The sequence below is a fragment of the Vanacampus margaritifer genome, chromosome 1 (genome assembly GCF_051991255.1).
Source record: "Vanacampus margaritifer isolate UIUO_Vmar chromosome 1, RoL_Vmar_1.0, whole genome shotgun sequence".
NCBI lineage: Eukaryota > Metazoa > Chordata > Actinopteri > Syngnathiformes > Syngnathidae > Vanacampus > Vanacampus margaritifer.
Window position 1 is genome coordinate 14,702,607 of NC_135432.1, and position 22,011 is coordinate 14,724,617.

The 22,011-nt window shown below is 41.0% G+C and overlaps 3 protein-coding genes across 5 annotated transcripts; 2 read left to right on the forward strand and 1 right to left on the reverse strand.

Annotated features, from left to right (window-relative positions):
* Window positions 1–309: 309 nt before the first annotated feature.
* On the forward strand, window positions 310–3,330 carry LOC144057720 (tubulin alpha-1B chain). The gene is made up of 4 exons (XM_077575596.1): window positions 310–475; window positions 1,632–1,854; window positions 1,937–2,085; window positions 2,205–3,330. Exons 1-4 carry the CDS (start codon window positions 473–475, stop codon window positions 3,183–3,185), a joined length of 1,356 nt encoding a protein of 451 aa, XP_077431722.1. The 5' UTR covers window positions 310–472; the 3' UTR covers window positions 3,186–3,330.
* A 187-nt stretch (window positions 3,331–3,517) lies between these two features.
* pmelb (premelanosome protein b) lies at window positions 3,518–15,163 on the reverse strand. Of its 2 annotated transcripts, none has more exons than XM_077575575.1 (13): window positions 15,027–15,163; window positions 12,211–12,378; window positions 10,794–10,889; window positions 10,441–10,587; window positions 10,215–10,343; window positions 9,947–10,108; window positions 7,708–8,040; window positions 6,895–7,122; window positions 6,491–6,628; window positions 6,293–6,395; window positions 5,833–6,038; window positions 5,646–5,736; window positions 3,518–3,912 (listed from the first exon to the last, which is right to left on the reverse strand). In XM_077575575.1, the coding sequence occupies exons 2-13, from the start codon at window positions 12,269–12,271 to the stop codon at window positions 3,750–3,752; spliced, it is 1,857 nt and encodes a 618-aa protein (XP_077431701.1). In that variant the 5' UTR covers window positions 12,272–12,378; window positions 15,027–15,163; the 3' UTR covers window positions 3,518–3,749. The 2 variants fall into 2 exon arrangements, with proteins under 2 accessions (XP_077431701.1, XP_077431692.1); XM_077575566.1 differs by having other exon boundaries at window positions 6,491–6,631.
* On the forward strand, window positions 15,108–21,109 carry coq10a (coenzyme Q10A). 2 transcript variants are annotated; one of them, XM_077575605.1, is made up of 5 exons: window positions 15,108–15,250; window positions 16,917–17,066; window positions 18,463–18,655; window positions 18,901–19,002; window positions 19,087–21,109. In XM_077575605.1, the coding sequence occupies exons 1-5, from the start codon at window positions 15,114–15,116 to the stop codon at window positions 19,252–19,254; spliced, it is 750 nt and encodes a 249-aa protein (XP_077431731.1). In that variant the 5' UTR covers window positions 15,108–15,113; the 3' UTR covers window positions 19,255–21,109. The 2 variants fall into 2 exon arrangements, with proteins under 2 accessions (XP_077431731.1, XP_077431737.1); XM_077575611.1 differs by having other exon boundaries at window positions 15,114–15,250; window positions 16,950–17,066.
* The last annotated feature ends 902 nt before the right edge of the window (window positions 21,110–22,011 follow it).

Genomic DNA, 22,011 nt, shown 5'->3' on the forward strand with positions numbered 1-22,011 from the left:
AACACAAAGTCTAGATTACACACACGTACCCCATGCTGCTCTCTATTGATTGCTAAATGCCACGCCTAAATAATTGCATGCATGGAAGGCTTTGTCCATGTCTCTGCAAGATGATTAACGGTCACACATTCGAGCTATGAACAATGATTGCATTGTGGGGAAAATGGTTGAATTCGCAATTTAGTCACAATGATATCTGATTTTGAGCACAGTATGGTGTGTTGCAGTGCACGCCGAGGAGACTCATTTAAAAAAAAAAAAAGGATTGTACTAATGTTACCAACAGGGGGCAGTAGAGTGCTCTTTTCGCTCTGCCCAATGCTGCCGTGCGTGTATAAATGTGCAAGCACCTCCCTCCCATTCAGCAGTTGTTGCATCGACCCCGTTGGGTACAACCCGCAACGCAAACGTCTTAAAAAAAAAACAATCTTTTTCTTCCTCCTCTCTCCTGCTTTGAGCCCTAAACGAAAAAATGGTGAGTTCAGCAATCATTTTTGTGCACAATGTTTGCTTTCTCTCTTTTTTTTTTTTATTGTCGTAAAGGTTCTTGCAGGGATAAAAATGGAGCTCGTCGAGTCGGCTCCGAGCAGCACGACGTCGTTGGTTCTGTATCGTTGTCTATTTGCACAAATGCACTGATTTCACAGTTAATAATTAATATGGTTAATGAAGTCATGAAGGTTTATCTATTGGATTTGATGTACAGCGTTTGTAGCAGGTTGCGATGCTGTGTGCGTGCGTGTGTGCGTGTGTGCGTGGAAGCGAACAATGACTGGTGGTACTCAAGTGGGAGAAGCAACCAAATACAAATATTTATATATATATTTAAAATAAAATCATCTCGATATTTATTTTTATATGTGGTTATTTTTCTGTCCCAAATTTGGGACTATTAACAAAAATGTTAAAAAATAAGTGTGACACCTTGCAAACGACGTCGGATGGCAGGGAGGGGCTCAGATGGGGTGGATGTATGCTTTTCTTTTGCAGCTCATTATTAATTTATAAAGACATTTTTATTAATTCATCACTGAATAGATTTTATTTTTATGCATGGATAAACACACGCATCGAATAAGTGGTTCATTAGAATACTGTAATACTGTGTTAAGGTTTTTTTGGGGGTCTTACGAGTCTTTTGACATTACGGAATTTCCACTACGTTGAGTTCAACTGGGCACTGGATTTTATTTTATTTTTAAACACCAATACAACGCCGCGATTGTGCATCATCGGTGGAGGAGAGCAAGTGGAATATTCCAGAACGAGAGCGTACACGCGCATGCGCGTCTTATTTGCATTTCCTTGCCAAGAGAGGAGAGTGATGCAGAAGAAGAAGAAGAGAAGGGGTAAAAAAGAAAAGAAAGAAAGAATGGGCGTTTTATTCTTGCGTGGGTGGTGTGTGTGTGTGTGTGCGTGCGTGGGGGGGGGGGGGGTGCTTCAGCGTTTGTGTGTGTTTGTCATGCAGCAGGGTGGCGTCCCGTGCTGCAATGCCTGCAGCAAACGCTAGGGGCGCAGTAGAATACTGTAATTCAACATTAACGTTTGGTTTTATTTTTAGGTTTAACAGTGGCACTGTAAGCACTACTGTATGCAATCGTAATTAACTTGAATATTCTTGCCCCGCACAGCGCGAGTGTATCTCCATCCACGTTGGACAGGCCGGTGTCCAGATCGGCAATGCATGCTGGGAGCTGTACTGCCTGGAGCACGGCATCCAGCCCGACGGACAGATGCCCAGCGACAAGACACTGGGAGGAGGAGATGATTCCTTCAACACCTTCTTCAGCGAGACTGGCGCTGGAAAGCACGTCCCCAGAGCCGTCTTTGTGGACCTGGAACCCACTGTCATTGGTAAAACAATCATCATATCGGCTACAAATCAGTTTCTTCTATATGTGCAGATGTAAAACTATTTTTTATTGATTCTCCTCAGATGAGGTGCGCACTGGAACATACCGTCAGCTATTCCACCCCGAGCAGCTGATCACCGGCAAAGAGGACGCCGCCAACAACTATGCCCGTGGACACTACACCATCGGCAAGGAGATCATTGACCTGGTGCTGGACAGGGTCCGCAAACTGGTGTGTAGCTTTGCAAACAGTAAACGTGCTTCTATGGAGCTAATGTGTGTGCTTGAGGAAGCCAGAGTAGCACACGAGTCTTTGTCCTGATGTCCTGTTCCTGGTCTTTGTGTCCTTAGGCCGACCAGTGCACCGGCCTCCAGGGCTTCTTGGTGTTCCACAGCTTCGGAGGTGGCACCGGCTCAGGTTTCACCTCCCTGCTGATGGAGCGTCTGTCCGTCGACTACGGCAAGAAGTCCAAGCTGGAGTTCTCCATCTACCCGGCTCCGCAGGTGTCCACCGCCGTGGTGGAGCCCTACAACTCCATCCTGACCACTCACACCACCCTGGAGCACTCCGATTGCGCTTTCATGGTAGACAACGAGGCCATCTACGACATCTGCCGCAGGAACCTCGACATCGAGCGTCCTACTTACACCAACCTGAACAGGTTGATCAGCCAGATCGTGTCCTCCATCACCGCCTCCCTTCGCTTCGATGGTGCCCTCAATGTTGACCTGACGGAGTTCCAGACCAACTTGGTGCCCTACCCCCGCATCCACTTCCCCCTGGCCACCTACGCCCCCGTCATCTCCGCTGAGAAGGCCTACCACGAGCAGCTCTCCGTGGCAGAGATCACCAACGCCTGCTTCGAGCCCGCCAATCAGATGGTGAAATGCGACCCTCGCCACGGCAAGTACATGGCCTGCTGCTTGCTCTTCCGTGGCGATGTGGTGCCCAAAGACGTCAACGCCGCCATCGCCACTATCAAAACCAAGCGCACCATCCAGTTTGTGGACTGGTGCCCCACCGGTTTCAAGGTCGGCATCAACTACCAGCCTCCCACCGTGGTTCCAGGCGGAGACCTGGCCAAGGTCCAGAGGGCCGTGTGCATGCTGAGCAACACCACCGCCATCGCAGAGGCCTGGGCCCGCCTGGACCACAAGTTTGATCTGATGTACGCCAAGCGCGCCTTCGTGCACTGGTACGTGGGCGAGGGCATGGAGGAGGGCGAGTTCTCCGAGGCCAGAGAAGACATGGCGGCTCTGGAGAAGGATTACGAGGAGGTTGGCGTCGACTCCATTGAGGGTGAAGGAGAGGAGGAAGGAGAAGAATATTAAAAGACACAAGAAAATGGGAAATTGAATTTCAACCTGTTCTTAAAGGCATTCCAGACAAGTGTCTGTCGGTCAGTTGCCAGATTGGTTGTTTAAAATTCTTACAAATGTTCATCCTGGCTCCAAATAAAATCCTGTGACAAGTGAATTTGGCTTGTGTTTCTATTAAGATTTTTGTTATACTTATAATCCTACATGATGAAATGCTGGACTTAAAAATAACATATTAATTAATCGATAACAGGGCTAAGTTAAACCATCAGTGCAGCTAATTGTTAATGGTTTTTTTTTTTAGTTTTAGTTTGTTTTGTTTTTTACACAAAATAGGACATAAATGCTCCAAGCAATGTTTAATGGAAAAACACAAAACTGAGCGGTGATTCAATTCTTCGATTAGATAAAAATTTTCTCATTGAGGACAAAAATCTGGTATAATTTGGCAACATATTTTGATTTACATCAAGCTGATACATGTGTTAAATATTAAAAAAAAGAGCATCCTTTTAAAAAAGTATAAAAAGGGAGCGATGAGGAGAAGCGACATGTAGATGCCATAAAGGGTCTGGTTCACACTAATCTGTCCTGCAGCAGGGGACGTTGATCGACCACTCCTCGCCTGTTGAACAACTTCCACAGCGTTGACATTGTAGAACCACGGTGACACCAGCCAGACTGAGGGTCCTCGGCCCCCCTGATGTCTTCCTTCAGCTGGTGGTAGGACTTTAGGCGCCTGTTGAGCGATGCACACACCTTAGTAAGATCTATTGCAGTCATATCCACTACATTTAAGACAAATCTTTTGTTTTCTATCCATCTTTTAGTTTTTTTCCCCACACATGAACCACGCTGGGTTTTTTTCAGCCACTTTGAGCCTGATGGTGGCAGTAGTGAGGCTGATTTGACTGGAAATGTCAAGAAGCAGACTGAATGAAATCTTAACTCGTGCACTTTCAGGGAGAGAAAACAAGGTACATACAAATACAGATGAGACAAAACATGAGATGTGGCGCTTTAAACATCGTAGCATGACGACGACGATATTGTGGCAATTTTAATATCGCGATATCACGATATTGCGGTTTTGTTACATCCTTAGTCGTGTGGTCTTTCACAAAGTTTGATCAGCAGCGCAGACATTTTTTGTAGATGTTTGAAGGTTTAGGGAAGGGACTAAACCGGACAGTGTCCAGCAGACATCTCCTTTCAGTCAATCTGGAGAACGGCTATTACTCTTACACAAGCCGTAACTACAGCATTTAACCATTTTTATTGATTTTTTTTCTTACCTTGGGATAACCCCGTATTGCACCACCAGGAGCTGGATTGCTTTGTTTGTCCGCAGCAAAACGCACGTGCCGACGCATACATGAGATCTTGCGTCTTGATTGGTTTACAGACGCTCCCCAACTTACGAACGAGTTACGTTCCGAGCGATCGTTCGTAAGGTGAATTTGTTCGTAAGTTGCTTCAGTGCTATATTTTGTATTATAATTTATGTTTAAAGAGAATACGTACAGTACTGTACTACGTATGTTAGAGAGAGAGAGCGAGAGACACACACAGTATGTACATGTACGTAATAAGATAAATAAAATGAAGTTTAACTTACTTTTGGAAGATGTACGCGATGCTTAAGGATTTGATGGAGGAGGAGGAGGATTTTATATCATGAGAGGTTCTTCGTCGTCGCTGGAATGGGCTTCAAAAGTTACTTCCTCCTCCGTAACTTCAATATAGGAAGAAGTTGAGGGTCGCGGAGAAGAAGATGAGGGTTGATGAGCATCTTCCTTGGAGGATTTACTAGAAAACTGGCCGAAAGAAGCGATCTAACTACGATTGCACAGTTTTCTTCTTTTTTCATCATAAATGATGCGGTAGCACTGTATGGCATCATTCAATTGATTTGCAACCTTTGTGCAACGTTCAATATTTGGGTCTTGCTGCTCGAAGAGTGCGATGGCTTTAGCTATGAGCGACAGGCGTTTCTTCTTCTTCCTCCTCCTCGACACGTTGCTGAGCCTCCAATGCTGGGTGAGCTCTCACAGCGCCAAGTGTCGGTGTTAGCGGCGGAAAGAAGCACTACAGTACTCGGAAAAAGGTGCGCAATAAAAAATCTAACTTACAGCATCTCTTTCCTAACATTTTTTGACATGCGCGCAGACGTGTTCGTATGTACCGTTGTTCATAACTCGAATGTTCGTAAGTAGGGGAGCGTCTGTACTTGGTCATGCGGGTATGGTTTACGGTAAGGTCTATTGTGCAGGATTATGAGATTTACGTTGAAATATTAAGATACTAAATTTGTAATTTCTTTCTTAGCTAAAAGTCATAATGTTACATATTTTCCTAAATTGAAAAGAAGTGATTCAACGAGGGAAAAAAAAAATATTACAAGAATAAGGCGTACCTAAGCACTTTTATCATTGGAGTACCATAGATAGATAGATAAAAAAAATCCTTTACTTGTAAGAAAATGCCACTCCTCCGAGGGACAAAACGAGGAGCATGACCCCCAGCGCGGTGGTGATGATGCTGGAGGAGGACAGCCCCAAGCCTGGAACAAAGACAGGGTGTGTCAGTATGCGGGTTTAAGTGAAAATAAATAGTGAAATTGAGTGATCACATTCATACAACCTAACTATATACTTACCCATGTCAATGTTGACTTTGGCGCTTGTGACGGCCAAGCTGACGTCGTTGGCCATGGACACGTTGATGCAGAAGACGCCGGAGTTGTTGAATGAATGGTGCAAAACCATCTGGCACTCTTTGGAGGGCTCCACCATGTTGCATGTGGTGTGAATGGGCTTCAAGCACTCTGCATCCAGAATCATGCTGCACACCTGTTTGGGGAAGCTGAGTGAGCGGGAGAGACACCTCAGTAATCAATTCCAATTCCAATTCAAAACTCAAATGCATGCAGGAAGTTATGTGAACTTGCATTCAAAACAGCGCATTAACATATGCATCATTTGCTAACAGGTTAAGTTAGACTGCTTTGCTGTTTTTTAATGTTTTTGGTCAGTGGAGTGAGTGGTTAGCGTGTGCGCTTCCCAGTTTTGAGGTTCAGTGTTCAAATCTTGGCTCTAGAATGTAGAGGCTGTAGTCACCTTCCCTGGCAGGTTACAGTCAGATCAATAGCCTTGTTGTTCATTTCTGATGTCGCTATGACGCTGTTGTCCATTTGTACAATTTCGACTTTCTTGACAGCCTCTGAAAAGCAGAGAGAATGTTAACTACTGACACTGATATTCACTTATGAGAATTTTGATCAGGAGAGTGTTAACAAGTAACGTCAAGGAACCCACCAACCACTTGAATGTCAGCACAGAAGGATCCATATCGATATGTCACACAGTCATCGTCACTGGGTTTGTCTTTTGTTTCCCTTTTGGCAACGAGGACAACATCGGCTTGGCCTGTCATTAACAATGGTCGCTTTAAACCTGCTGAGGAAAAACGGCAGTCAGGAATCATGTACACGAGTCCATTAAATATTTTAAGATTTCTTTAAGCCACACTGTTACAAATATTTGTTGCTGATTTTACTTCCAATTTACTCACTCAACTTATCTTAATTTGAAATCTGGGCCTGTTTAATTAAACACAAAGCTATTATTGTTGTATGAATGCTTCAAAACACTATTTTTTTTAGGGCCCAGTCAATCATGAATAGAATCATCATCACTTTTCTTGTTTGCAGCCATTTTACCTTCCATCGCTGGATCACTGCTCAAGTCCTCGCTCAAAGTATTAGAGGAGGGGTCAGCGTGCGCCTCATAGTGGGTGGGGGAGGGAGCCCTGGCCGCCAGAGCTCTTTCCTGTACAGGTTGAGCGGTGGAGGTCTCGTCCTCACTATTGTCTTCCTCCGTGTCCGAATGAATTGCGTTGGACCTCAAACCAGTTGTTCTGCTGGAAGCCAGAGGGGGGACCAGTGGAGCTACCACAGGACACATGTTTAACTCATTTGCTCCCAAAAACGTATAAATACGTTCCATTTTAAAGGTTTTAAATGTCCCAAAGATGTATTTATACATTTTTAAAATGTTTTTTTATTTTTTATGCAAGAGCATACAGAAGGCTTTGATGCAGCTTCTCAACACAAAACGGTTGAAGCAATGGTAGTAATTACAAAAACGGCCAGCAGATGTCTGCAGAGGAGAAGAGATCAACCAGGGCCATGTTGAAAACAAGCGCATTCTAAACAGATTTGTGAATAATGATGAAATTTAGCTATGTTCAAATGCTAATTGCTGCAGAACGGAAACAGATAGAAATATACTTTTTTCCTGATGAAAGAAGAGACTCTAAACTTTCTTTTGGTGGGTTCCATGTTTTAAAGCAATTGAACAGAATATTCTGTGGGCCTTGCAAAATCAGTCAAAATTCAGTAAAACAGCCGGGAGCGAAGGGGATTGCTTCAGTGAAAATGTCTGGAAGCGAATCAAATGAGTTAATGACAGTAAGCTGCGTCCACATTCAGATGCTAATACTATCATGTCATCATGAACACAAGATGGCCTACCCAATGTTTCCTGATCACTGGACGGAACAGGGGCCTCAGTTGTAATATCCACTGGAGGGTTGCAAGACTTGTCTGGGATCACCGCCTGGACCACCACGCGTGGCTTGAACGAACCGGAGCTCACGTAGGTGTGAGTGACAGTCAACTCTCTGGAAATGAGAGCGCCGCTGTCGTCCCCAAAGTCCCAGTTAAAGGTGATGTCGGCATCGCTCAGGAACTGGCTGGGGTCGTGCAGGCTGACACTGAAGGCGATGGCCCTGTTCAGGATGAAGCTCATGTCGCCAGCCAGGATGTCGTCCACTTGGTCCAGGGAGACAGCAAATGGGATTTGATCTGCACAGAAAAAAAGATGTTGATAGTGTATTGGCCCGCTTGAATGGAGATGGCCTTGAAATGAGCCCAGATGCAAACATACATACAAAGCACACAAACAGATCCATAAGACAGGCAAGTGATGTACAACATTTAAGGGATTGGTCCTAATAGTGCTAAAAGCTAATCAATCATTATCATCACTATATTTAAAGCAGTGTTTTTCAACCTTTTTTGGGCCAAGGAACACTATTTTCTTCGAAAAAATCTCAAGGCACACCACCAGCTGACAATGTTAAAAATTAAAACTCTGTTGCCTATATTAACAATATAAAGCCATTCTTGTCAAAGTTACCTCAATATGAATCAAATAAACAAAAAGAAAAAAGTGTTTTGTCATCTTTTTTATGTTTACTCACTCAGTGTGAAACCTGGGCCTGTTTGGATGAACACAGAGAAGATATTCTGGCAGGAATCGACGAGAGGCACACACGAAGCTCTTCCTCAACAGCTCTCAGTCTCTCTCTGTTCTTTGTTTTTATGGCAGTCAGACTTGAAAAGCTCACCTCGCACAGATATGTCGTGGAAAATGGGAGCAATGTCAAAATAGCTTTGTTTGCCAGAATGGGGTATTCCTTGGCAGTAGCCAACCAAAAACTGTCCAAAGGCAGATCAGCAAAGCTTAGCTTTAAACCACGATTTTGTCTCAGTTCAGTTAGTTGCTCATGCTCCTGTAAAGTCATGTCCTTTCCAACTGATACTGAACTGTATGGGTCCCTGACCCAGTCAAGGCTTTCAGTTGAGGTCACCGTTTTGTTTTGCTAGGCACCTGCCGCCATCCATGCATCACTAATCCTTGTTTCAAAGTAGAGGGCAATCAACAACTAGCGACGTGCTGCCACCTACAGGCGAAGATTTATGATTACTGCCACTCTTCCGCCACACTGCTCTCACAGCCGACAACAACACGTTATTGGCAGATAATAATTAATTTGTTTCTAAAAAATGTTTTTAGACCAATTAAGTGAAATTGGATAATTTCCCATGGCACACCTGACTATATCTCACGGAACACTAGTGTGCCGCGGCACAGTGGTTGAAAAACACTGATTTAAAGCTACTGGACTCAGAAAATGGAATTTCGAATCACTACTGCCACCTGTGGCCGGAAAATGGAACTGCTTCTTTACATACACAACTCGCACATGAGTCATATGTGTAGACACAGGGCGGGAAATTCAAATCCGAATTCTCTCTGAAAACTATTGGCCAGAGGCTTGCAGGAGTCCCCATTGTGAATAGCTAAGGTGCTAATTAATCTACTAATCAGAAGAGGTTTCAGTCATAAATTTTGAAAGTTGTAAATATATTTTGGGGCAAATTGTTATTGTCTCAACAATAACATGTAAGTGTCCCCACTAGTCGAGACACGACATTCTGATAAATATTGCATTTGAGGAAAATCCACCTGTTTTTATACATATGCAGGGGCGGCCATTTCGACTTACTGTCGACTGAAAATTACATTGCAGTTGCTCAGGGCTGAAGTAATCACCAATCACGGCTCACCTGCTTTTTTAAGTCTGGTCACAAGCTGAGCCATGATTGGTCGTTACCCGAGCAACTGTGATGTCATTTTCAGTCGACAGCAAGTAGCAAAATGTCCGCCACTTGAGATGGATAAAAGTATTAAAAACGGGTGGATTTAGATGTTTATTCATAGTCCACAAACATAACATTGATCAAAATATAATGTTTAGACTAGTAGGGCTGCATAGAATATACTGTATATATTTTAAATTTTTTTTTTGGGGGGGTTGACTTTGAGAATAGTATACTAGAATCACAGAAGTATACATTGACAAATCTCTCGTTTTCACTTGAGTGCCCTTTGCAGGGTTCACATCCAAAATCCTGATTTTCCTACCGGTGATAGAAAACTGAGTGGAAGCGTAACCCAGAGGAATGAACTTCTCCTTGCTCCGATAGTGGTAGATGACGATGTCCATGGTGTAGGAGCCCAGTGGAATGTTGGCTGTGTCTATGGTTAAGGTGGACGAGGGACCGTCTGCCACCTGCCAATACTGACCTGCCCAGGGTACATAATATTTGTTTATTGATCAAAATGACTGATGACTGATACCCTACATGACTGCTAAATGTGGAATACATTGTAAGAAGAGTGCTTGAGTTACCCCAGGTCTTCCAGACAAAAACGTAGTTGGGCTTTTTGTCCTTCTTGATTGGTGTCCCATCAGGGAAAACTGCTACCCAGTCCATCTTCTGAGTTGGGAAAACAGTTTGGGACGCCTGATATTTGGTTCCTGGATGAGAATGAGACATAAATCATTAAAAATATCTTCTCTCAGCGGTCAGATCAGAAGGTAATTAAGAGTTTCAAGTCAGCTACTTGTGCATTACCATTAATAATGCAGTCTTGCGCCCAAACCACATCTCCATCAGATTGTACTTTTTGGTTGTGGGGGAATTGCAAGTCTATGGTGAAGGTCACTTTGGCTCCGGTCAGAGATGGCGAGTCGTTGCCGACATTGAATGTTACTTTTCCACCTGTGCAAAAAACACATGAAACATGAAACCCATGTGTCTAAGGAATCACCCATCCATTTTCTATCCACGGCGCGAGCCTATCCCAGCTGACTTTGGGCGAAACACCTTGGACAAAAGGTCAAAGGTCATATGTCGTAAGAAATTTTTCTAAAGTACATTTTATGTAGCCGAATACATTATTTGAATGATGTTCTTGAGATACAAACCTTTCCAGGAGTCTGTGTAACGGAGGTCTCCATCTTTCCAGATTGGGTAAAGCTTGGTGTTCCACGATGGATAGCGAGTGAATCGATTTTTGGGCTCTAAAATGAATAATATAAAAAGAAGAAGAAGAAGAAATTATTTAGTTAAGTGATTGTTTTTTTGTTTTGGGGAGCGGTGTTGTAGTCCATGGTGGAACTGCTAAATCAGACCCTGAGACTAAAAAACCGTAACGTTAATTTAAATTCTCAATTGTGTGACAGAAAAGAATGTTAAAATGTTACATAAAACATTGCCTGTCCAGTGAATAAAGGTTTTATTAGGTGGCAGTTTGACCAGAACAGTTTAAATCTTCATTATTTACTTCTCATGGGCAAAATTGTTTCGTGGAACAGATTGCTAAACCTACTGTATGGTTTCCACTGTATTTATTTTTTACTGGTTATTTGTCTAACGCAATTTTGGCCTAATGTCGCCCAGTATCACGGATGCATTTTTGGGAGGATAATGCATCAAAATGTGTCTGACTCTGACGGTGAACACACCCTCGCTTCCTTCAATCCTTCTCATGTGACCCTCAGGTGTGCATGAGGTTAATGCAGATTAAAAAGTCACAGGGTTGAATTTGGATTAAAACAAACGAAAAAAAAAAATGTTCATCAAATTTTAAAGCAGCAAACAAAAAGAGTCATCCACGTGTAACGTTTGCAGCGTTCGACGTCATCATCCAGAGTTCATGCTGAGACTATAGACAACTTTTCTACCTGCTATAAACATTTGTCATTTTAATATATTTACTAAGGTACACATAATGTATAATAGAAGTAGAAGGTGGTTAATTCACAAATCACGGTTTTGCTTCCCAAAGAGTAGATTTGGTTTAACTTCATTAACACATCAAGGGATTGTAAGGCCACAGAAATGAAGTCAAAAGAAAAACATCTTGTTTTGGACTGAGTTCTCATTTGAACTATAAAAAAAATCTCAGCGGTATCACAGTTCATATTTTAAATATGCTAATGTCATCTTCCGCTACATAATAACTTCACCTACTAAGCAAATAAATACTATGTAAACATTTTTGTTAGAGTGATTCAGTGATGATAAAAATTTTTAAAAAGCTTTTTTTTTATTAGTACAGATTATAGATAACATTTGTATTCATTTATAAACATATGAATAAATTCATTAATATGTGAATATGATCATACACTTGAAATACAATCTTAATAAATTACTTTATAATACTTTTTATTTAATTGTATTAAAATGAATAAGATGGATCATATAAACAAATACAGATAGAAATGTTGAGAAATATTAGATTTCTCCATATTTTCCATTTGCCTTATCTTTTTAAAATCATAACAATAACAACAATGACTAATATTATTATTTTTTAAATGCTTCTTCTATACTTACTGGCCACAGAGTGTGAGATGGCCACCAACAGCACCAGCAACACAGCAGGTGTCTTCATCATCTTCCTCCTTGTCAAATATCCCTTTAGTGAGCAGCCCGCAGCAGGAAAGAGGCTTTATAAACTCACTCATGTTTGAGCCCCGCGTATGTCAGCAGACAAAGGAGGTCCTGCAGGGAGACGCGCGCGCGCGCACACACACTCACAGAGTAAAAAGGGGGCATCGAGACTGCCGCTGATTATGTAAAGTCTAAATGCTCGACTTGTATACGTACAATATTAAGAACACAGGAAATATGCACACGCATGTCGATCATGTGGGCAAAGATTGAGGTCGTCTCCATGCATGAACTCTGCGACCGCTCTAGCCTGTTAAATCACTGATCCTGCAAACTTGTAACATGGCAAGGGGCAAATTGAATTAACTTTCTTTTATTACTAAATACTAATACTAATAAGGGGTCAGAGAAGTAGCTAAAGAAGTAGCAAGCAGGAGGTCATTCTTGCTGTTCTAATCTAATGACAGAACTCTTGAAAAATTAACAAACCATGATAACTAATGACTTAACAAACCCTAAATTAAGGGTCCCCCTTTTGCATTATTATGAGCATTTAGCAATTTGCATTATTATGAGGTTTTACAACACAGTCTCAAGTGCATGTAGGAGATACCGGGAGACAGGCCTTTACTTGTCACAGAAGCAGGACTACTATGTGCAAGAACCCTCAAAACCTCACAAACGGACCGCAATCTTTTGAAGATATTATTGTATTTAGGTGTTAATACAAGCCAGCAAAGAGTGGCTTTAGAAGAAACTTGCTACTAAATCATCAAATATCTTGAATTAGGGGTATTATAAAGTCAAGAACTCATGTGCTTTTAAAATGCCACACAAGTGCTCCCCTAAATCTTAAGTCACCTGACCCATTTTTTTTTGGGGGGGGGGGGGGGGGGTAAATATTACACCTTGTGTGCAGATTGCAGTGCTGTGATAATGAACATCTGGTGTCAGATCAGCACGTCATGCAAAACGGTTTCATAAATGGAAAATTGAAATGTGTCAATAAATATAGTACAAAAATGACAAAAACGATATATATTTTTTTGTTTGTATGTTACTAGAACAATGGGTCACACATGTAACGACAAGGCGGTGATTTGTTGGAAAAAAATGGAGGAATGCAATGTTAAGGAGGATTATGGCACACTTGTGACTCCTTAAATTCATCCGGCTTTGTCATTCTCGACCGGCAACTATAAAGTCACTTTGTTATAAGCATTTTTGTCTCCTTATCATGTGCATAACAATGACATGCAGCTAGCTGCCTTTTGATAAAACGACTTATAAAATACAACATTCATAGAATCATTAGTCGTTATGACGACGCATACATTCCAGAGGACACTGGTCAATTCCAGAGGACAAAATGTCACTGTCATTAAAAATATTTGAATTGTACACGCTGTGTGTGTGTGTGTGTGTGTGTGTGTGTGTGTGTGTGTGTTTTTAAAGCATTTTAACATAATCAGCATCTGTCATACAAGGGGGAACATAAAATAAGATTATTATTTTGATGATCAATTACTGTGTTAATTATTTTGTTGATTAATTGATCCGATAAAAAAAATGTTTTAATTCCATTACTGTATTCCAACAGATTACATTATTTAAAATAGACATTTTAGACAGTGCAGCAAATGCACAAACATAAATTAATTAAAATTCAGTGACTGGTTTGGTCCGTAACGTCAGAAAATAGGCAAAAATGTTGATCACTGATTTCTAAAGTAGAAGCAAATGCTTACAAATATTTTAATTTTGAAAAAAAACACACACACAAAGATGATCAGTCCGCTTTCATGGAGAAAATTTGAGAATATTTACTGGCGAGAGGCCGAAATTCCGACGATTATTTAATTATAAAATAATTGTCGTTTAATTTTACAATTGTTTGTTTGTTACTCATAGCACCTATGAATGGATACTGTTTAAAAACCTCTATATGGTGAGATAAAGTGAATAAAAAGAAATACAAGATCAAATAAACACATTACTAAACTGATGGTATAATTATCTATGACTAGTATCATTATTTTGGTCATCATGTATTCTCATATATTATATTCATAGATTATACTGTCCCCTGGTGGCCAAGACACAAGTAGGAGCAGCACAATGTTTGTAGCAATAAATAAATAAATAAATAAAAAGTTGGTAGCTAACACCTTTAATTATTTTTTATATTTTATTCAACTGCGTTATTCCTATGTGTTTTAATAAAGTACAATACTGCAGAGTGTTATTTTTCCTTTTTAATTAAAAAGACCTAAAAAGACCAGTTGATGTTTTTTTGTTGTTTTTTTTTTTTTTACGTGTGCCTGGGACGTATTTATGACATTTATATTAATTTCACTGTGTTAAGTAGAGTAGATATAGTAGTGTACCGTTGTGTAAATGAAATCCCGTCCTGGTTTTTCAGCTGATCCTCCGCCACACTAGGGAGCAGCCTTTTGGCTATCGACCGGTTTGAGCTACAAGCAGAACAAGCGGTTTGTTCCACCGGCGTTTTAGTGAGCGGCAGAAGGTCGTCTGGGGCTGGCTACCATTCGGCTCCAAACGAACAAAATACACCCGACATCGCCACCGTAGTTTATGACCAGAGACGATGTGAGAGCGCGAATGATGTTTTCGCTTTATGTCGCGCTCGTTCGGATTAATTACGATACCTAGCTAATGTTAGCTCGCGCTTAGCTAGCATCACTTACGTCGCCAGCTGCTAGTCATCGAATGCTTCATTCGTGAGTGACACGTCTTACCTCTCCGCGGGCTGCTTTCCCTCTTCCTCGGTTACTTCAGTCTGCTCGACGCAAGTTTTCTCATATTGACACCGAGGGGCTGTTTTGATGGCAGCCGCGACCACCGCCCGGAGGTTGCCCATGGGTGTGCGGACTTTTAGCGACTACCTCCAGGTTGCCGTCGTGGGCTCTCCTCGGACTTGCCGGCCAGCGTTGCCACGAATGTGCACACGACAAAATATCAGGTAAGAAACCCCGACAACCATTATGTGACTCAGCTGTAAATTGAATTGCAGTATAACACTTGTTACCGTGACTCGGAATCGTGAGTACATGGCGACCTCGGTTTCGAGGTTCCGAACGTCGCGCGGTGACGTAACTCCACGTCGATACGCCACTGCCGCGCTAAAATGCACGCTCGGGTTTTTAATTAGTTTGGTTTATATATATGGCCTAAATTTCTTTTCTATAAAACTATATAGCCAAGTGTACTAGTTACTTTACTACTGCGTTATTGTATGTTATAGACTATGAGAATAGAAAAAAATCTAAGACAGCTAATTTGTTTGACGGCTGATTGGTTACACCCACACCTGTTATTATTGCCTCGCTGTAAGGAAGTCTGTCATATGTCTGGGGTACCTGTCGAAAACCTACACAAGCAAGTGGAACACACACAAATTCCACATAGGATGTGAGGTTTGAACCCAAAACCTCAGAACTGTGAGGCAGATATGGCCAACCTCTAGTCCACCGTGCTGTTGTGCCACTGGGTAGCCATGAATAAATTTGAATCGCCTGACGTGATTAAAAAAAAGATTAAAAATTAGGGTTAATAGGCGATTAAAATTTGTAATCGTAATTAACTCTTTGACTGCCAAACGTTATCCAAAAAACAACCCCGACAATGCCAGCCGATTTAGAGTATTTTAACTTATCTTTCAAGCCAAACAGAATATTGTGTGTTTTGGCTACATATATATGTGAAAATTGCGTTCCATTCTTTCATTAGAAAAAAAGATATGTTTCTACCTTATTCCGTTCTTTAGTAATTACCATTCGTAAATAGGTAATTTGAGTGACATTGAGAGAAAATTGAAAAGATAAGGAGAAAACGAGCTTTTTGTGAAAAGATACATTTTCTGCACAACAGTGACTTTGACACTAATATTTTTTGTTTAGTGATGCTCTGTAAATTCGATTTAATGTGACAAAAAGCTTTGATCATTCACGTCATCCTCGAAAACGTTCTATTTCATCAGATTCGTCATGTTTCATTGTAATTCCATACACCGAGAGCCCATTGAAAAGAGATACAATGCTGCCATCTGCTGGCCATAGTGGCTGTTTTGGGATTTTACAACCCCAATGACAACTGCACAAGACGTTGCAAAAACGTAGTTGACGTCAATTGACGTTATAGGCGGCATTTATTAGGATTTTACCATACGTCATTAAACGTTTTTGGTGGTCAAAGAGTTAATCGCATGACTTCACTAGTTAACTCACGATTAATCACAAATTTTATATCTGTTCTAAATGTATTTAAAACATCTAGGTTTTCATACTCTTGTTAACACAAGTGGGATTTTTTTTTTAAACTAATAGAAATAGTTCAAATGAATTGATGGCAGTGAATGAGTTAAAAGCACCTGTGTCGGTGAGGACGGCGCTGACTGAGCTATTTCCAGTCCCGTCTTGGCGTTTGGAGGTCAGCTGGCAGAAGCCACATTCCAACATGTCCACGTGCTGCAGGAGCACTCATCACATATCAACTGAGAACACGCCAGCAGCAGCCAGCCAACTTTGCGTGTCTTTGTGTGTCCTATTGTGACCGCGGGAGGCCGGAATGTACCCGTGGACGCCCGCTGCCGTTTCCACACTCGCAGGATGACTTTTGTCCCCTCACAGACATTTGTCCTCATGCGGCATTTTGATGACCAGATCTCCCAGAGTGCTTTGCCTTCACGACCGGGACGCCATGGCGAGTGTTCCCCAGAGCAGGAACTTCATCAGCCTCACCAACAAAAGGAAGGAGTACTCGGAACGCAGGATACTCGGGTAATGGCCGCCGCCAACAAACGTGTGGTTTTGCTCCATTATGAGTTGTGATGGCAACTGCTGCCATGTTAGCATTCCAGTGATCCTCGTTTCGAAAGTACCACAGTGACCGCAGGCCACAATTTGAAATCCTTGTCAGAAGTTCCTCTGTGCTCATGTACAGTGACTGGGGGAAAAACAAGTATGTATGCCTGTTCAAATGGCAAGTTTTTGTAGAATAAAGAAAAATTTAGACCGAGATCAAATATTTTACAACTTTTTAAGAGCACTGCCAAGAATAACGTAAATCCACAAATAATTGCCAGTAGATGCAACATGATGGTGGCAAAACACTATGAAGCTCCTCAACTAACTTCAACATAGGAGTAATATTATGTTACACAGGATTTTGCCTTGAGTGCAAAAAATGGTAAATAGTTTTTTTTCTTCTTTCATTCAGTAAGTGTTCATTTAAAAAAAAAACATATGGATCATATGGAGATGAGGTTAAAAAAAACAAGCGTAAATATAATTCATGAAAATAAAAAATAAAAATACAAGATTAATTTATTCCCATTTTTAATTCTATCATTTATTTAAAAAGTTCAATGTTTTTATTGAGTTGTTTATTTTACAGTTTTTCCATTTAATTTTTTATCTACAGTAGCTTTTAACCAATTAGATATCAAATTAATAAATGTTATAGTTGGATGCAAAAAAACAACAAATTTCAATATGGTTTCTTTTATTTATAGTAAAATTAACCAACTGCATAAAAAATAATTTAAAAGAATGTATTAAAATGAATTGTACCACTGTTTTATTAATTGCAATAAATTAACCAATTGTATAATTTCAATAACAAATGCCAAATGTTTATGTGCGATGGTTTATTTTCTGAATATTTTTATTTTATTTTTGTAATAAATAAACTTAAGTTAAACAAAAACAATATAAAATAGGTAATTGTACAATTTTTACGTTATTTACAACATGTTTTATTTTCATATAACCAAGTAGATAAATGAACTACATCGTTCAAGTTTGCAACGTTGGCTAAACATTCTCTAACTGTTCACCTGCTGTCATTTGTAATTAATTAATTAAAGGAAATTCTGAACATGTTCAAAATGTCCTTGTGAAAACATTACGACCGCAGGCAAATGTTTAGCGAACGTATAGCAAACGTTGTGAACTTGAACGAACCCTGACATGAAATCAACATTTGCTGGCATCGCAAATGGGCTTGACTCTTGATCATTGAATACTGGCTAGACCTGAGGAAAGGAGGGGGCGGGCCAAACGTTACCACCCCCCTCCTTCCACTGGGCACTTTAGCTATGCAGAATGGATCAACGTGTGACCCCCCCCCCCCCCCCCCCGCGCCCCTCACTGAGCATGTGTCCTGGCACGGCAGGTTCTCCATGCTGGAGATGTACGACGTGGTGGCCAACGTGGACGACTACAAGTTGTTTGTCCCGTGGTGCAAGAAGTCTCAGACGGTGGCCAAGCGGGCGGGCCACTGCAAGGCCCAGCTGGAGGTGGGCTTCCCCCCCGTCGTCGAGCGCTACACGTCCATGATCAGCAGCGTGCGGCCTCACCTGGTCAAGGTGAGTTGCTGGCTATCTTGACGTTATGGAATGAATTGATTTGCATTATTGTTGTAATCTGACTTGTGATTTACTGACGTACGTTTACGCCACATTAGTTTGGTAGAATTTTGTCATGTTGTCATAGTGAACGCTTAAAAAAAACAGCAACTGCAATTTGATTATTTTTTAAAATGGTTGCTGGTTTTGGGGAAATGTAATGCTAATCATGCTTGCGTGGCTCTCCTGGTGCTGACTGCCTTCAGGCCGTGTGCACGGACGGAAAGCTGTTCAACCACCTGGAGACCATTTGGCGTTTCAGTCCCGGCATTCCCGGCTACCCTCGCACCTGCACTGTAGACTTTTCCGTAAGTTCCGCCTTCTCCGCGTGACGTCCGCCGTGGCCGTTTTTGCCATTTGCGTGACCGGCCCCCCTCGTCTTGCCTCTGCAGATTTCCTTCGAGTTCCGCTCACTGTTGCACTCGCAGCTGGCCGCCATGTTCTTCGACGAGGTGGTCAAGCAGAACGTGGCCGCCTTCGAGCGGCGCGCCTGCAAGCTCTTCGGCCCAGAGACTCGTATCCCGCGAGAGCTCATGTTCCACGAGGTCCACCAGACGTGATGGGGGGCTGTAATAAGACCCACCCTGCATGAAGCTGCTGCTTAGTCGACCCCCCCCCCCCCCAACCTCTCCAGAGGGACATTGTACAAAACAAGTTACAAATACACCGTCAAACAATATGCTTTTATTTTTTTAAAAAGATAACCAATCCCGAGGTTGATTCTGAAGGGGAGGAGTCTGATGTTTCATGCGACCTATTCCATGTCTCTCACTTTGAATTCTTTGGATACACTACTCACAAAAAGTCAAAGGCTGTTCGATGAAAATTCAGGATGAATCTTAAATTCTTCATAACCTTTTCAGGTTCGCTCTTTTGCACCTTGCCGGTGTCACCTGTCACTCAAATCAGTTTAGCTTTGAAAGTTTCTAGTGCATTTCAAGTTCATCCTGACAATTCTTCCAATAGGCCAACTTTGTGTGAACGTGTGGTCTATACGCTTTGCTGCATTATAGTGAGCTTGGTGCTAAAAGCTTTATTTATGACTGAGGTATTTTTATTTTGGGCGGTCCAGCGGATATAATGTGCCATGTTTGGGACAATACGAGTGTTAACAGGTTTGATGAAAAGGACAAATATGTTTTCGTTCTGCACTTTGAATTTGCCTGCTATCGTGTGAAATTTGCATGCGTGTGCAGAGATTTCGTAGACCACCACATGCTTTGAGTCTGATCGCCAGCGCTTTCATATTTTGTTTTATCATCTCAGGGGGATTTCACGGGCAACCGCGTCGCCATTGTTTGCATCTGGAGAATGTCAGGAAAGGGCCGTGTTAAATTACAACTGAATATATTTGCACAGACACTAAATGCTATCTAAATGCCTATTAAATTCAGGCATCTTAATTTGGGGAATTTCATTTTTTCTTAAAATATTTTACAGATTAAAAAATGTAATTTTCCAAGTGTTTTTAATCTTTAAAACAGATACTTTTTTGTTATTAAATTAAATTATCACCCAAAAATAAGCTTTTTTTTTTTCAAAACAAAAATATAGATGAGGGATAAGGAAAAAAAGAATGCTTAATCTGTAAAACAGTAAAAAAAAAAATAATAATTCAATTAATTCAACATTTGTTTTGATTTTGTGATTAAAGCTGTTTTCACTTTTATTTTACTACCTTTTGTAAAAAAAATAAATAGACAAAATAAGCAAATTTTCAGTTAGCGTTATAGTTGAAATTTACATCAAAACACATGAATGTCCCATTTAGCCAAGTCAACATCAACAACTAAGGTTTTGTTGGATGAGATGTCATTTTTATTTATTGAAACAACTTTCTTGCATTTGACAATTATATACACAAGTACAGTGGACTCACCCTATTTGTGGGGGATAGGAACGGATCGCCCCACCAATAGCAAAAATCTTGACGTGACGTAATATTTCAGATTACCAATGCAAATGAAATCATGACAAGAATTCCTTTGTAGCCTGCAGCGTTGGCACTAACCTACTGTTGGGCTATGAAATAAATCTTTCTTCAGCTTTTTGTCTTTTATTCCTGCACGCATGCGTAACTGTAACTCGTTTGTGTGTCACTCACACATTGATTGTAAGAGAAAACATTTAAGAGACTTTTGTTACCAAAGGTCTATGAATTCTATTTTTGGATTACCTCATTTTCTTGACCCGTGCTCGTAAAACATCGACCTATTTGATGTGGCGAAGTGAGCCAACGATCCAATCGGCAGAAGAATTAAGTGTTGCTTTGTTGCGCTGGCGATTTCATGTTGAAGGCAGGAACAATTATCAAGCACCTGTACGTTTTTGTGACGTCCTTACGTTGTACACAAGCTGAAGTGTCCCTTTTGGAGGTGATACTGTAAATAAATAAAGTTCCTTATTTTCAGTGTGTGCAGTTTCCGAGTCGTCAATCCATCCATCCGGCTGTGCTATTAATGCAGCGGCAGAAAAGTCAATTAGCCTGAAGTTTGAAGGAATTTAAAGGAATTTTGTCCTCTTTGCGTGTTCCAAAAATGAGGATAGGTTTAATGCAAGAAAAATACACCTTTGCAAAAATGATTTAATAAAAAACAGAATCTCTGGACATTCCAACAGCTTCCGATTTCATCACTTAAAGAACGTGGGATTTCAGAGCGTCAAATGTGCTCTTCTACGTGTACAATAGCTTCTTATAGTTAAAAAGACCTCCTCCTTTTCATTTGTAGACTAAACATACTCTCTGGTACTTTTCCGTGAGCAGATGGCGTAAGCAAGGTCAGGTGGATGTTTTTGAGACAGAATGTGTTATATAGTTGAAGGATTTTCCCATAGCAAAATCTCACAAACAAGTTGAACCAAATTTACGGTGGCCGTGACTGATGAAGAAAGTAAAGAGTGTGTGTGTGTGTTATTTCAAAGCAAATTTTGTTTTCAAGACCGAAATGTGTTTTCGCACAAAGCGCTGAGAAGGAACTTTTTTTAGACTAAATAATATGACCCAGTTTAAGGTCATATTATACCGAAATCAACACCATCTGCTCTGCACAGGACACAAAATATTTCTTATAGGTTAATATGAAGAATTAAAATGTTCATAATGTGTAACAATAGTTGATATATGAAATTAGGTATTAAAAATGTTATAATATCTTTCAAGTTCCACCTTGTCTGTATTTTTAAACCAACCTAGCTGTTGAACTATCACAGCTGGTATTCCTTCTAGCTTACCTCATTTAACATATTTTCGACTGACATGTCAACACATTCAACCTGATGAATGAAAAATCATCATTGAGAAAGCTCCATTTTTGCCA